The 13,901-nt window shown below is 56.7% G+C and overlaps 1 protein-coding gene across 5 annotated transcripts; it reads left to right on the plus strand.

The window, feature by feature from the left end:
• The first annotated feature begins 176 nt into the window (after positions 1-176).
• ATPAF2 (ATP synthase mitochondrial F1 complex assembly factor 2) lies at positions 177-13,492 on the plus strand. 5 transcript variants are annotated; one of them, XM_060290810.1, is made up of 9 exons: positions 177-492; positions 6,200-6,247; positions 6,489-6,634; positions 7,628-7,725; positions 9,130-9,210; positions 10,733-10,845; positions 11,190-11,305; positions 12,701-12,834; positions 13,224-13,492. In XM_060290810.1, exons 1-9 carry the CDS (start codon positions 360-362, stop codon positions 13,312-13,314), a joined length of 960 nt encoding a protein of 319 aa, XP_060146793.1. In that variant the 5' UTR covers positions 177-359; the 3' UTR covers positions 13,315-13,492. The 5 variants fall into 5 exon arrangements, with proteins under 5 accessions (XP_060146793.1, XP_060146794.1, XP_060146795.1 ...); XM_060290811.1 differs by having other exon boundaries at positions 6,203-6,247; XM_060290812.1 differs by lacking the exon at positions 6,200-6,247.
• The last annotated feature ends 409 nt before the right edge of the window (positions 13,493-13,901 follow it).

Here is a 13,901-nt window from a genome sequence, read left to right on the forward strand (position 1 = left end):
GGGGCGGGAGCAGGCTAGCGCGGCGCTTCTGTCTATTGGCGGGCGGAGACAGCACGTGGCGGGCACCGAGGCCCTCTGGGACTTGTAGTCTTCTTTCCGAGGCGCGGCGCGGGGGCGGGGCCTGGGCGTTTGTGATACTGATTGGCTGCGGCGTGCGCTGAGGCGCGCGGCGACGGCGCGCCGCGAGTGTCGTGCGCAACATGGCGGCGCCCAGGGAGGCTGAGGATGCCGGCGGCCGGTGAGAAGTTCCGGTCGCCGGTGAGAAGCTTCGTGCGGCCCGAGTGCGCAGCGTGCGGTCTCTCCGCTCAGTGTTCCCCGCGCTCAGCTCTCGCGCGGTCGTTCTCCCAGGCCCCCGCGCGATGTGGAGGAGCTGCCTCCGGCTGCGGGGCGGGGGTCGCCACCTCCTGAACTGCCCCCGGGGTGGCCTCACCGCCTCCAGGGGGCCCGGGCCAAAACCCCCGGCCCACGCCCGGGCCTACGCGCCCCCAGCAGGTGAGGGAGGCCAGGGCGGAGCAGGCTGAGGAGTTGGCCGTACAGGGTCACAGGTCGGAAGGGAAGCCCCGGCAAGAGCAGGGACCGCCCCAGAGCGCACGCGCGTCGTTTTCTTTAGCACGTGTGGCTTTTTTCTCTTCCGTTAGGAAAGCAGAAGTCATCCTTGTTTTCAGGCGGGGAAATTCGGGTTCTGGGTCGGGATTGCCCCAAGGGAGAAGAGCAAACTCTGAGAGGTTTGCGGGGTAAAGGCCGGTCTGCCGGGCTGCTTTCTGTGTCCCCGCGACCCGGCACCGAAGGGACCTGGAGCCCGGGCTTTCAGTCTTTCATCCCGGCCGCTGTCTCCGCAGCTGTCCTGACCCTTCCTCCTACTGCCTTCCCACGACCCTTGCCATCTGCTAAGGAGTTAACACCCCGTGCCTCTTCCTCCCCTTCCAACTCAGATGAGGCTTAGGAGAAGGTAGTGGCTCTTTCGTTGCTTCTGGGGAGAGGTTTTAGGGGTAAGAGTGGGAGTGACTCCTTTGAGTGAAGATAGTAAAGCTCTCCTTCCAGTCACTCAGTATTGATGTGCTGAGGGCGGGAGGCACCGTTGTCTTCAAGAGAGACGTAGCCTCTACCTAGGTGATGTTCAGTGTCGAGTGCAGAAGGTTATAACACCCTGGTTAAACAATAGCCTATATCCTGCGTGAGGAAGGTACAAAGAAGCACCTATTCCCACCTTGGGGGTTTTGAGGGTCTAGAAAGGGTCTTGGGTGAAAGGACATTTAAGCTGAGTCTTGACAGACGAGAAGGAGCTCGGTGTAGAGGAGCAGGGAGGGTGGAACGTGGGCGGCTGGAACACGTCCAGAGGTGGCAGCGGGTGAGGGAGCTCGCTGTGACACTGCCTGCTTTAGGAAATCTAGAGCTCCACAGGCAGCTTGGTATCGTGGCAGAAGCACATACCTGGGGTCTGATGCTGCTGAACCAGGAGCTGTGTGATCTTAGGCATGTGACTGCTTCGTTTGGACATCATTTTCGTCTGTGAGTTGAAGGGCTAGGTTGTCTCTGAGCGCCCTTCTGTTCCATAATTTTATACAAATAGGGAAGAGGAATGGATGTAGCAGGGAGCAGAGATCTCACTTGTCAGGGCCCAGGTGAAGGGCCTGGAGGTGATCCATGAAGAGCCAGTAAAGGGGAAGAAGGAAGGGCATCTGTGACCGTGTGATTTATGATAAGAAATGTACACATTTGGTCATTTTCTTGTACTGGCATACGTCTCCTAAAACCTTTGTAGCTTACTAAGTAATGAGAGTTATCGGAGAATCTTTTGTTAAAATAGTCGGTCTTCTGTCCTAAAAGAGCTCCAGAGTGATAAAGGTGAAAGGAGGGTCTTATTACTCATAACAAGCCCCTTTCAACCACACCTGAGTGTATGTTAACAAGGTGACTTTTTCCTTAGGGAAAGCCCCTAAGGATGGCGGCTGATTGCCAGGGGAACCAAACACGCTGGATTAGAGGGTTGGAAGTTTCAGCCCCACCCCCTGACCTCTGGGAAAGGGAGAGGGATTGGAGATTGAATGGAGGTTGATCACTAATTACCTGTGATTTAATCACGCCTGTGTAATGAAGCCTCCATAAAACCCCTGAACTATGGGGTTTGGAGAGCTTCAAGGTTGGGGAACACGTGGAGATGCAGGGAGGGTGCCCAGAGAGAGCATGGAAACTCGGCACCCTTTCCTCCATACCTTGCCCCATGCATCTCCTCCATTTGCCTGTCCCCGAGTTGTATCCTTTTGTAGTAAACTGGTACTTTAGTAAGTAAATTGTTCTCCTAAATTCCGTCAACTGCTCTAGCAACCTATCATGCAGGACATAACTCTTGTAAGACTGAGTCCTTAATCTATGGGATCCAGCGCTGTCTCCAGGTGGGTCGTGTCAGAATTGAGTCAATTTTAGGACACTCAGCTGGTGTCTCAGTTGATCAGTGGTATCCGATCGGTAGGGATCCCTAACCCTAACCGCCCCCCCTCCACGTTTGGAGCATAGTATCTGTGTGAGTGTGTAAAGGGAAACGGGAGCGTTGTTTTTCCTTTACAGCACCCCAGGGAGGCAGCACACGAGTGAAGGGGACACGTTCAGGAATTCCCTTAAGTTTCCTCAATCAGAGGGTTCATCCAGTTGGTGGGTGCCACTCGCCGTCATGGTGGCACTGACCTGCCCCTGTTCCTTTCTACTGCAGACTTGCTAGCTTCGGCTCTTGGTAGGTAGTCAAACGTGGAGGAAGATAAGAGTGGGTGAAAGAGTGCCGAGCAGTGGGACGGAGCGTCTCGCACCGACCTGAGCGCTCTGCTTTTCCGACTTGAGCGTCTGTGCGTCTTTGGAGGAGTGGAAGTTTAAACCCAAGTGGTGGCTTCTCCGTGAAGACTTGGAGAGGCAAGTAGATTGAACTTGGCTCCTTAGGGACAGCTGTGCCATTGAAGGTTGTCGGAAGGCGAGGAGGGGGTTAGGAGAGGGTCACCGGGCTGTGTGGCGTCCAGCCCCGTACCAGCCGTTGGAGCCGTCAGCCGCTTAGAGGGGAAGGTGTTCAGAGAGGCTGCCTGTCGAGCTGAGGACGACACCGGTGAGGGCAAGGCTGGGGGTCTCCTCTGTTTACAAGTTGTCTGTCGCCTGCACAAGTGGTTTAGCTTCTCAGTCTCTGCCCCGTCTTCAGAGGCTGCTTGTGCTGAGTTGAGGCAGATGCTGTAGATAAGGAGGCCGGCCTGCCACCTGTTTTTGTTAATAAAGGTTTATTGGAACCCAGCCCTGCTCATTCACTGACATGCATCTAGGGCTGCTTTCACCACAGTGCAGAGTTGGCTGGCTGCACAGAGACTGGATGGCCTGCAAAGCCTGAAATACTTTATTTGGCTCTCGGCAGAAGTGTGCCAGCCCCTGCTCTGGATGCTAGAGCGATTTGGAAAAGAGGTGCGTTGAAGGATTTTTTAACAGCTTTATTGAGCTGTGATGCACTTACAGTTCACTCACTTAAAGTGTACAACTCAGTGGCTTTTAGTATACTCAAAGGGATTGTGCAGCCATCAATTCTAGAACATTCTTATCACCGCAAAGAATCCCTGTACCCTTTAGCTACCGCTCTCCAAGTACCCCCTCAATCCCTCCAGGCCTAGGCAGCCACTGCTTTATTCTCTGTGTCTGTAGATTTCCCTAGTTTGGATATTTCATATAAATGGAATGTGGTTTTTTTGGACTGGCTTTTTTTCAAAAATTCAGCATGTTTTCAAGGTTTATCCCGGGGTAACATGTGTCAGTACTCCATTCTCTCTCACAGCTGATAACATTCCATTGTAGGGACACACCATGTCTTATTTATGCAGTCATCCATTGGTGAACGTTTGGGTGGTTTCCATCTTTTGGTGTTCTGAATGCCTCTGTAAACACTTGAGTACAGGTTTTTGTGTGGGCATATGTTTTCGTTTCTCACAGGCAGGTATCTAAGAGTAGAATTGCTGGATCAAATGGTACCTAACTTTCTGAGGAACTGCCACCCTGCTTTCCAAGGTGGCATTTCCACCAGCAATGTATGAAGGTCCCAGTTTCTCAGCCTCCTTCCCAACATCTGTCTTTTTGGTCATAGCCATCCTAGTGGGTGTGAAGTGGTGTCTCGGGGCTTTGCTTTGCATTCCCCTGATGATGAATGATGTCAAACATCTTTTCGTGTGCTTTTTGGACACTTGTACATTTTCTTTGGAGAAATGTCTATTCAGATCCTTTGACCATTTCTTAGTTGGGTTATTTCTCTTTTTATTATTGAATTGCAAGAGTTCTTTATATAGCTGGCCCGAAGATTCTGAAACTTGAAAACGCTCTGTCACAGCCGCCCCAGGATTATGGGTAGAGGGACCCCGAGTCAGAATCTAACTTTAAGGCTTAAGGCCCGCCAGGTGGCACTGTTTAGAGAGAGAAAGGTATTGAGGCAGCTCTGGGAAGGCACGTCCTCTGTTCCTGGTGCACCGTGGTGGTTGCAGTTTTGAGGCTTTGAGTCTTTCCAAAGCAAAGGCCAGCCCGGAAATTGAGGCTGGTAGAAGGATCACTCACTGGTCTGTGAAGCCTGGGACAGGAGGAGGAGTGTCCGGGGAAGTGACACAGAAAATCGCCTGTTTCTTTATACGTATTGAAGCAGCCTCGCAGGAGAAAGGGAGCCAGTGGACATTGATTTCCAGTTCAGCACTCTTCACAGGAGCAGCTTGTTAATGTTCCCGCTTATATAGCCTGGTTTCTTGTGGCAGCTTTTAAAATTCAATGCTTTTTCACATACCCATTTCTTTGTATCTACATAGTCCTTAAAATTGTCACTTAAAAGGCACCAAGTGTGGTTTTGCTACAGAAACAGACGTTCTGTAAAGGGAGTGATTCGTACTCATAATAGACCTGTTCTGTGTGATCCTGCCTGTAAGGATGGGGTTTCTGTTGCTGGTAGCTCGCCCTCTGTCACTGTTCTGTGTGATCCTGCAAGACTAGCCTGTCTCCTGCCTGTAAGGATGGGGTTTCCGTTGCTGGTAGCTCACCCTGTGTCACTGAGGATGTGGGTGCTTCACAGGCTCCTAATCTCATGACTTGTCTTATGAGACCCAAGACCTTGGAGGGTCCAGAGAGAAAACCTCCATCTTTTGACATTGTTGGGGAGCATGGATCCCGCCAAGTGAATTTTCCAGATCCTGGTCTCGTTGCCTGTGTGAACCCCCTACTTGGCTCCCCCACCCTCCTCGCTGGGACCTGCCGGCCTCCTCCCCAGATGTGGGCCTCTGCAGCCATCGTGGGCACACAGACACACACACACACAGACACACACAGACACAGACACACACACAGACACACACACACACACACACACACACACACACACACACACTCTGAAAGCCATCAGCACGGTTGGGCCTGCCCTGCTCTTCTGCAGCTCTCAGGTGCCATCTGGCTGCTTGGAGGTCTTCCTTTGGCCCAGAAGAGATGAGTCTTCTTGGGTTTAGTGTCCGTCTACCCACGAGACAGTACGTGCCTCGAAGCAGGGTAGCTTTGAGTCCTGCCCTGGAAGGGGGTTAGTCGTCACCAAGTTTGCTCCAAGACTGGAGTTTGCCCTCCCCTCAGCGCAGCCCTGAACCCGCCTGGCCGGCATCTCTGATCAGCACAGAGGTGGAATTGGCCAGGACAGAGGAGGGGGGCAGAGGTAAGAAGACCCCCTCGCGGGAGACATCGCTGTCCCGGCAGCTTTGGGAGGTTCAGCCTGTGCCGTCAGTCTCTGCTCCGTCCTTTCTTTGACCGCCAGGTCTCTTGGGCCCATTTCCCATGGCCGTGTGGGGCGTGTGGTAGAATGCTCTGCTGTACCGGCAGGGTGGGTCCCTCCCCCAGGGATGAGTCAGCCTTCAGGTCCCCCCACCCCCCACTTCCTGCCTGGTCTGCTTTGGACGTGCTGCCCAGCCAGGCACTGGAGAACATGCTGGACATCGTCTGGACACCCCGACCGAGGCCTCCAGACAGATGCAGGGGCCTCCAGTCTCGTGTCGGCGGGGCTGCTGCCCCTAGCCTCTTACTCAGAAGCCACTGATCCATGTGGAGTGGGGAGACCCTTGGGTGCTGTGTGGAAGTCGGGGTGGTCAGTCAGAATCAGCAGTGGTGGTACAGGCTCCTCCTGAGTCTCCACAGCATTTTAAACTGCGCTTTTGAAAAATCTTCCCAGCAGAAAGGAAGAGGTTCTATCAGAATGTCAGCATCACACAGGGTGAAGGTGAGTGTTTGGAATTTTCACTGCCTCTTTTGTTTCTGTGAACGGGTGGAAACACTTTTCACCTCCAGCCAGCTCCTCGGTGAGCTTGACCTTGGCGCTCTTGTGGGGTGTGTTTCTGTAAGCCACCCACCCCCCAGAAGGATCTCGGGGCGTCTTTGCACCAAATCAAGTAGCTAAACATAGGGGTGGTCACTCGATTCTGCTTATTAACCCCTGAGAGGTTTTCATCTGTTCTTTCAAGCTGGCTTTGAGATCAATCTGGACCACAGGAAGCTGAGGACTCCCCAAGCCAAGCTCTTCACCGTCCCCAGCGAGGCCCTGGCCGTCGCTGTGGCCACTGAGTGGGACTCTCAGCAGGACACCATCAAGACATACACCATGCACCTGGTAATAGGTCGCAGCCCGCGCCCGAGGCTGCCACGGGCTTCGTGGGGCACCGGGCAGAATTAGGGATCCTCTCCCGATTTCGATAAGGCCCTGAGGCTGTGGGCACCCACCCCACCCCCACCCCCAGGGCCTGGTTCCTCCCTGGGTCTCGGGACACAATCCTTCCCTGGCCGCCGGCTCTCTTAGTTCCCTCTGGGGCAGCCGTTCCTTTGTTTTGTCGGCTCTGAGGGTCTGTGATGGTCTGGGTCATGTGCTGGTCATGGACATGCTGGTCATGCCTGCTGTCCATCTCAGCAGCACGTAGCCAGCCTGGCCTCAGCTCAGTGCGCACTCAGCAGGGTTGGTGGCGGTGCAGACCCTCCCTGAGAAGCTGGCCTCCCTGAGGCCCTAGAGGAGCAGCTGGGGGAGAGGCCCACTCGGTCACCTTGGGCAACTTGCCGCCCCTCGGGCAAGGTCCCCACCCTGAAAAGTGGGTGGTGGTCAGGATGGGACCAGACGATGCGTCGAGAGTCTGTGCTTCCCGGCACATGGACCCAAGCCCCAGGCAGGCTTCTCAGCCTCTGCCCGCGTCCCAGCTCCCCTGGAGTGTCCAGGGAACAGGGGACACGGGCTGCAGACGGAGCCTTCGGGTAGCTCAGCAGCCTGTGGGCCACAAGGCAGATCTGGAAAAACTGTCCTGCCCCTGGGTTGGCTGGCTTGTCCCCTGCTTTCTGAGGCGTTGGGGAGTTGGCGGGTGAGCTTCTCAGCCGGATCCAGGAATGCCTCCACGTCGCCTTCGCTGGACCTGATCTCCCTGGGCCTGGCTTCCCACGTCTCTGTAATGGTTACAGTGATAGTACCTCCTGGAAAGGGTTGTGGTGAGGATTGAATTAAACACTGCAGAGCCTGGTAGTACAGAGACTGAGACCTTGGGGGAGTTCATTGTTCCTGGGGCCTGGGCGGTGTCCTCGGGACTGGCTGTGCTGACGGGCTCTCTCTCTGCCTTTGATCCAGACCACACTGTGCAACACGTCTCTAGACAACCCGACCCAGCGAGACAAGGACCAGCTCATCTGGGCAACCGCAAAGTTCCTGGACACTGACACCGTCTGGTAATGGACGTGCGGGCAGCCTCCCCGGGGGCTGAGCGAGTTCCTCAGGCTGCTTGCCTGGAGCCTTCTCAGTGGAGGAGAGGGCAGGCCCTTACCTCCTCAGCAGTCAGCTGCTCTGCAGACCCCAGGCGGGAGGGCACGGGCTGCCCCAGCGTCGGGCCGGCCCTCTCCCACAGCCAGCAGCTGTCCCCTGGCCTGGGGCGGGATAGGCTGGTGGCCTCTGCAGCTCTCTCAGGCTCCAGGACCCAGGGGGTCATGTCCGGCCACCGCACGTTCTCATGTAGGTCGCCTGCTCCTCACTTGTCCGCTGGGTCACGGATGGCCCGACCTTGGCATCCAGCGGCCGGCCTCCTCGTCTGCATCCTCCCTGCGCCCGGGTTCTCTCACGGGTGGGTTGGGGATGTTGACAGGAAGTGGAAGGAACAACTGAGCAGCCCCATGTCTGCCGCCCGAATGCTCCGACACCCGGGTACCTCCAGGATGGCACGTGAAATCGGCACTGGGGCGAGGGGACAGAGGTGTCCCTGCAGAGGCCGCTGGCACTGCTGGTGGAAAGTCTGCGCTGTTTGCATTAGGGACCGTTTGGTTACAGGGAAGAGCACCCTTCCAGCCCAGCTCGGAGAAGGGGGTTTTCTTGGAGACCATCCCAGTACTGAGAGCAGATGCGGGTGGGAGCCCTCTCTGCCCTGGGGGCCACTCCTCTCCCCTGGGCAGCCGCCTCCCCGCACCCTCGTGACCTCCCTGCCACTTCTGCTCACACCAGCCTGGCCTCCCCGGCACCCCCAAGGCTTTTGTCCCAGGAGGCCTTGCAGCTCAGCTCCCCTCAGCTGACCTCATCTCTGTTTCTTGGTCAGAACAGTGGTGTGGCCTGGCATCGGTGGTGCCGGGCAGGGCCGCTGGCGGCCGCATCTGTGGCTGGGAGGCACGTGGGCAGACAGGCAGCTGGCCCGTGGCCGGGGCGCCGCCTCTTGGGAGGGGCTGGCAGGCAGGACGAGTGACCGAGCTTCTGGCGCAGCATCCTGGGACCAAGGGGGTGTGGGTCTGGGGACAGTGTTAGTGTTGAGGGCAGCACCAGGGCAGCACTGCAGGCAGTGACCTGTCGATAACTGGGGGTGTTCGGGACAGTGGGTCTCAAAGTCAAACTTACGCAGAACCCCTGGAGGGCTTGTGAAGCTGCAGGTTGCTGGTCCACCCCCAGAGGGCGGGGCCTGAGGATGTGCGTTTCCAGCAAGGTCCAGGGTGAGCCCTGGGCCACACTTTGAGAACCACTGCTTTAGGGGAAAGGCTTGGGGGCGGGGGTAGGGGGTGGAGAGGTCTGCTGTTGCGTTTTGTGTATCTGTGTCTGTCGCTGGATGAAAGAATTGTACTTTTTTTATTAATGGAGGTGCTTTTGCACTGAATTAGCTGCAGGGTGGAAGAACCAGAGACGCTGGTGGAGCTGCAGAGGAACGAGTGGGACCCAGTCATAGGCTGGGCCGAGAGGAGGTGAGCCGCTCAGCGCTGGGCAGGCCAGGGTCCAGGCCATGCTGGACAGCCGAGGCCCTGAGCTGGTCAGCATTCTGAGTGCAGAGCACCCAGGGGACTCAGGACAGGGCCACCTTGGGGGAAAATGCTGTTCAGTGCTTCTTCCCCCATTGGCTGTGTGACCTTGGGCTAGTGACTTGATCTCTCTGAGCTCCCTTGTTTGTGAGTGGGGCTCATAATCCCTACCTCCCAGGGTGTCGGGAGGTGTACGCGAAGTGATGCACCCTGCTTGGCACACACTGAATGCTCGCATTGGCAGATACCGCCCTGCTCGTTGTCACAGTTGCTGTGCAGTCGTATACACAATCACAAAGCAGCGTGTGTGATCCTGACACATGGAGAAAAGTCTGGACAGGTGAACCTGTGGGTGGGAGGTTTCCAGGGATTGGTGATGCCCAGTGCTTTTCCTTAGCAGGAAGACTCTTGTGCAGAATTGAACAGGCCATTGATATGGCACAGTTGATTCAGTTTCATTTCATTCCCAGGGGATTCGCAAAGGGCTCTGACCCTGTGCTCCCTTGACCACGGTATTTTGTAAGTGTGCGTACATGGAGTGGTTTTGGCATAGCGTTTTTTATCTGTACACGTTTACAGAGCACCCACGATGTGTCGGCATCCTTGGGTTTTGTAGTAAGAGGCATAGCCAGTGTGCTGAAGGGTCAGATAAAACTGAACGACTAGATGCCACGTGAGAACCGCAAAGATGCGATGCCATTTTGGAGTCCAGTGAAATGGAGCAGTAGTTTGGTGCCTGCAGGCCTTTGCTGTGGTACAGAATTGTCAGCTTTTTGTGGCAGTTGAAATTTCTCACACGTAGCAGATTACAGGAAAACGTGGCCACTTCCTGTGTTCCATTTGTACTATTGGAAATTTCGGAAAGACTGTTTCTAAAGCAATGGGGAAAATCAGTGATATGTGAGAGGAAATTACAGAAATTGCTTTTATTCCATTGTTTTTTCCTGCATTTTGTGTAGTTAAGATTGTTCTTGAAAATGTATCGTTCTTGAAGCTAGCTCGTGTCCCAGACTAAAAACAGTGCCTCGTGTATGGTAGAGGCTTAATAAATGTGTGAAAAAGTGATTGCCTGATACGGGACATACACGACTATTGTAAAGAAAACAATATTTAAAGGAAGGCTTTTATGGCTCACATGTGAGGACTTTTCTGCAAAGGTTTGAAACGCAGGCAGCCCATAGTTCTGATGGACGTTCAGGCCAATGAATTCGAATCTCAGGAGCTGTAAGTGACCCCCTGCTTCCTGACTTGCCAGCTGTGTCTCCATCCAGAGCTGTTTCTTGCCCTCTGCTCTTGATGACAGAAGGTTACTAGGTCAGGAGGCCACGGACTGCAGCGGCAGGTGCTGTCCGTATTCCCAGCGGGCCCCTGAAGGGGCACACGTGTGCTCAGCAGGCTGGGGCTCTGCTTCTGGGCAGAAGCTGGGCTGCACAGCAGGACAGACAGACATGCAGCCTCTTCCTTTTAGATACGGCGTGAAGATCGGCTCCTCCACCAGCATCATGGGGCCCAGCATCCCAGCCCGGACTCGGGAGGTGCTGGTCAGCCACCTGGCCTCTTACAACATGTGGGCCCTACAAGGTACGTGGTGCTTCCTGTTGGCCAGGGAGGACGGGCCGGGGGTGGAGGGCTGTCATGCTAACCTGTCCCCTGGTCCACGGGCCAGCAGTTTCACACCCTGCCTGGGGGACGTGGCTCTCCCCTCTTCAGGAATCTCCATTCAGGTCTCCCTGGCCTGGCTCGGGTCACGGGGTGGAGTGCTCGCTCTGATGGGCCGGGGCCCGCCCCAGGCAGGAGCAGAGCAGGGATCCCCGAGGGAGAGCAGAGCGCTCCTTGAGAAGTGTGGCGAAGGCTCTGTCCCCCGCCTGGCGACTGCCCTGTGTGGGATGGGGGCCCCAGGTCCTGACCTGGCTGTGTCCCTGCAGGGATTGAGTTTGTGGTGAGCCAGCTCAAGTCCATGGTGCTGACCTTGGGCCTGATCGACTTGCACCTGACGGTGGAGCAGGCTGTGCTGCTGTCGCGCCTGGAGGAGGCCTTCCAGGTGAGGCGCAGCCCCAAGGCAGACTCCCCGAAGGGCACCCCGCCATGTACACGCGGAGCCCGGACGCTAAGGCCCATAGAGGTGTCGCGTCACAATGGTAGCAAACCACGGCGGTGCTGCTCAGCCCTCCCTCACCGCCTCGCCGCCTCTTCTCAGCACCGTGTCGGGTGAGGGCTCGCTTCCCATCTTGCACAGGAGGAATCCGAGGCGTGGGCGCCCCCTGAGATGATGCCAGAGGCGGGTCTTGGAGCCCCCCTCTCCGGGTGGAGGTTCAGGCCGGTTCAGGCATAGCTGCAGGCTGGGCCCCTCAAGATGAGCAGGGGCCACGTGGGTGCTTCTAGAAGGAGGCTGAGCCTGCACACCCGGACGTGCGCACGGCGGGCCCTCGGGGCTGCTGCTCGTGCACGTTTGGTTCAGGGGGCTCAGAATTAATAAGGCTTTGCTGCACTGCCGTTTGCGTTTTTTAACTCAGAATGATGGTGTTCTCTGCAGTGCCCTTGTCATTTCTCCAGCCTCAGAAGGTTAACTGCTGTTACAAATTGGCTCCTAGCATGATGAAAACCCTTTTGTAATGACAGTATTTCCCAAGTTCGTCTAGTCATCGTTCAGGAAAATGCCAGGGGATAAAACTGCTTCTGTGTTGTGAGAGGCCGGCTACTGTCTGGTGTGAGAAAGGGTTGGATGGGAAGAGGGTGATCTGGGCCTGGAGGCGGCAGCCAGGAAGCCTGGTTTCCAGTCCGGGCTCTACTTTTGGCTGCGGGGTCCGAGCGGGGCCATCGTTCCCTGAACCTCACATTCCACCCACCGCAAAACAGTTCTCTGAGAGTATAAAACGCCCTTCAGATGTTCTGGGCCACCTGAAATGCAGGTAGATCTCGAGTTCCTGGGTGGGGGGCCCACGCCTCTGGGCCTCTGGCCAGGGAGGGGCCCACAGGGTGGGCTGGAGTCGCACTGACAGCCATGCTCAGGACAGGGCTCCTCCTGGAGAGAGAGTCTGCAGCCCTGCCCAGTACAGACATGCCGGCCTCTGCTGTCCCGGCCTCCCCCAGGAGCCCAGCTGCAGCGACCTTGTGGCCCTGGCTGGCTTATTCATCCCCCCGCCCCCACCGGGGCACTTACAGCCCTGCCCAGTGAGGCAGCTCATGGAGGGTGACACTTTGCAGACTGCCTCACGCCAGCCTCCCCGTGGGAAGGTCAGGCCCCTGGGGGAGAGGCACGTGTGGCCGTACCCGTGAGCACGGTGCCTGCTCTGCCCGCCCCCCCACCGCGTTTTCTCACCTGTCGCTCCCCCTGCGTGTCTCTCATGTTCGGGTGGGATCAGAGCCGACTCTCCTCAGCTATGGGACGTCGTGACTCTGGCCAGTCACCCAGTGGCCTGTCCCGTCCTCCCCTCAGATCCAGAAGTGGGGCAACGTCGAGTGGGCCCACGACTACGAGCTGCGGGACCTGCGGGCGCGCACGGCCGCCGGCGCCCTCTTCGTGCAACTCTGCTCCGAGAGCTCGGCCGTCAAGCACAAGCTGCTGCAGGGGTGAGGCCGGGCCCCAAGCCACGCGGCTGGTGGAGGCCAGCTCGGGCCGAGGCAGGGGGCGTGGGTACGAGTGATTATATTGAACGATTCTTTGCCTCGAAACGCGTGGCGCCTCCACTCGTTGCTCCTCCCGTGGTCCCCGAGGCCACCCTGCCCACCCACAGGGCACGTGCTGCTTCCACCGGGGAGCTCTGCATGGCCCTTAGCCCCAAGACTTTTGTTTTCCGGTTTTTAATCAAACAGTCTTTTAAAACTGAGTCCTTCTTGGTCCGAGCCATCTGTTTCTGCTTGTTTGTTCCTACTGTTTTAGCAAAAATGATTTACTCTTAAAAATAGAAAGTAGGGTTTCCCTGGTGGCGCAGTGGTTACGAATCCGCCTGCCAATGCAGGGGACATGGGTTCGAGCCCTGGTCCAGGAAGATCCCACATGCCACGGAACAACTAAGCCCGTGCGCCACAACTACTGAGTCTACGCTCTAGAGCCCGCGAGCCACAACTACTGAGCCCTCGCACCTAGAGCCCATGCTCCGCAACAAGAGAAGCCATGGCAATGAGAAGCCCATGCACCACAACAAAGAGTAGCCCCTGCTCGCCACAACTAGAGAAAGCCCGCGCACAGCAACGAAGACCCAACAGCCAAAAAAATATATAAATAAATTTTAAAATATATATTTTAAAAAACAAAGTAAACGGTGTTCGTTGTTTCTGGGATAAAAGCCTGGGCGAGGCCACCTGATGTGCACGTGACCTGCTCAGGGATCCCAAGGTCCTCCTAACAGGGCCACTCACGGGGGTCCAGACTGCAGGTGGGGTCTCTGGGTGCCTGGGCCCAGGTCAGGGAGCAGGAAGAGTGTGAGTTTGGGGCACAAAGGCCTCGGAGCTGCCAGGCCTTGCTCTCCCCCATTCCGGGGGCACTGGCCAGCTCCCCGCAGGCCCCCACCTCGCACCCTGAGTGTGCTCGCCAGGGGTACTGTCACATCCCCACCTCACGGGTGATGCCCAGCTGTGCTCTCAGCTGTGGAGGGTCCTTGGGTTCCTGCAGCCTCCGCCAAGGTGGGCTGGCCGGG

This window comes from Globicephala melas, chromosome 20 (assembly GCF_963455315.2).
Source record: "Globicephala melas chromosome 20, mGloMel1.2, whole genome shotgun sequence".
Taxonomy (NCBI): domain Eukaryota; kingdom Metazoa; phylum Chordata; class Mammalia; order Artiodactyla; family Delphinidae; genus Globicephala; species Globicephala melas.

What these genes read in the sequence shown, in the direction of transcription:
- ATPAF2 (XM_060290810.1), top strand. Translation starts at nt 360, where the DNA reads ATGTGGAGGAGCTGCCTCCGGCTGCGGGGCGGGGGTCGCCACCTCCTG. An exon ending in ATAGGCTGGGCCGAGAGGAG is followed by an intron (nt 9,211 to 10,732) that starts GTGAGCCGCTCA and finishes TCTTCCTTTTAG; the next exon opens with ATACGGCGTGAAGATCGGCT. An exon ending in CAACATGTGGGCCCTACAAG is followed by an intron (nt 10,846 to 11,189) that starts GTACGTGGTGCT and finishes GTGTCCCTGCAG; the next exon opens with GGATTGAGTTTGTGGTGAGC.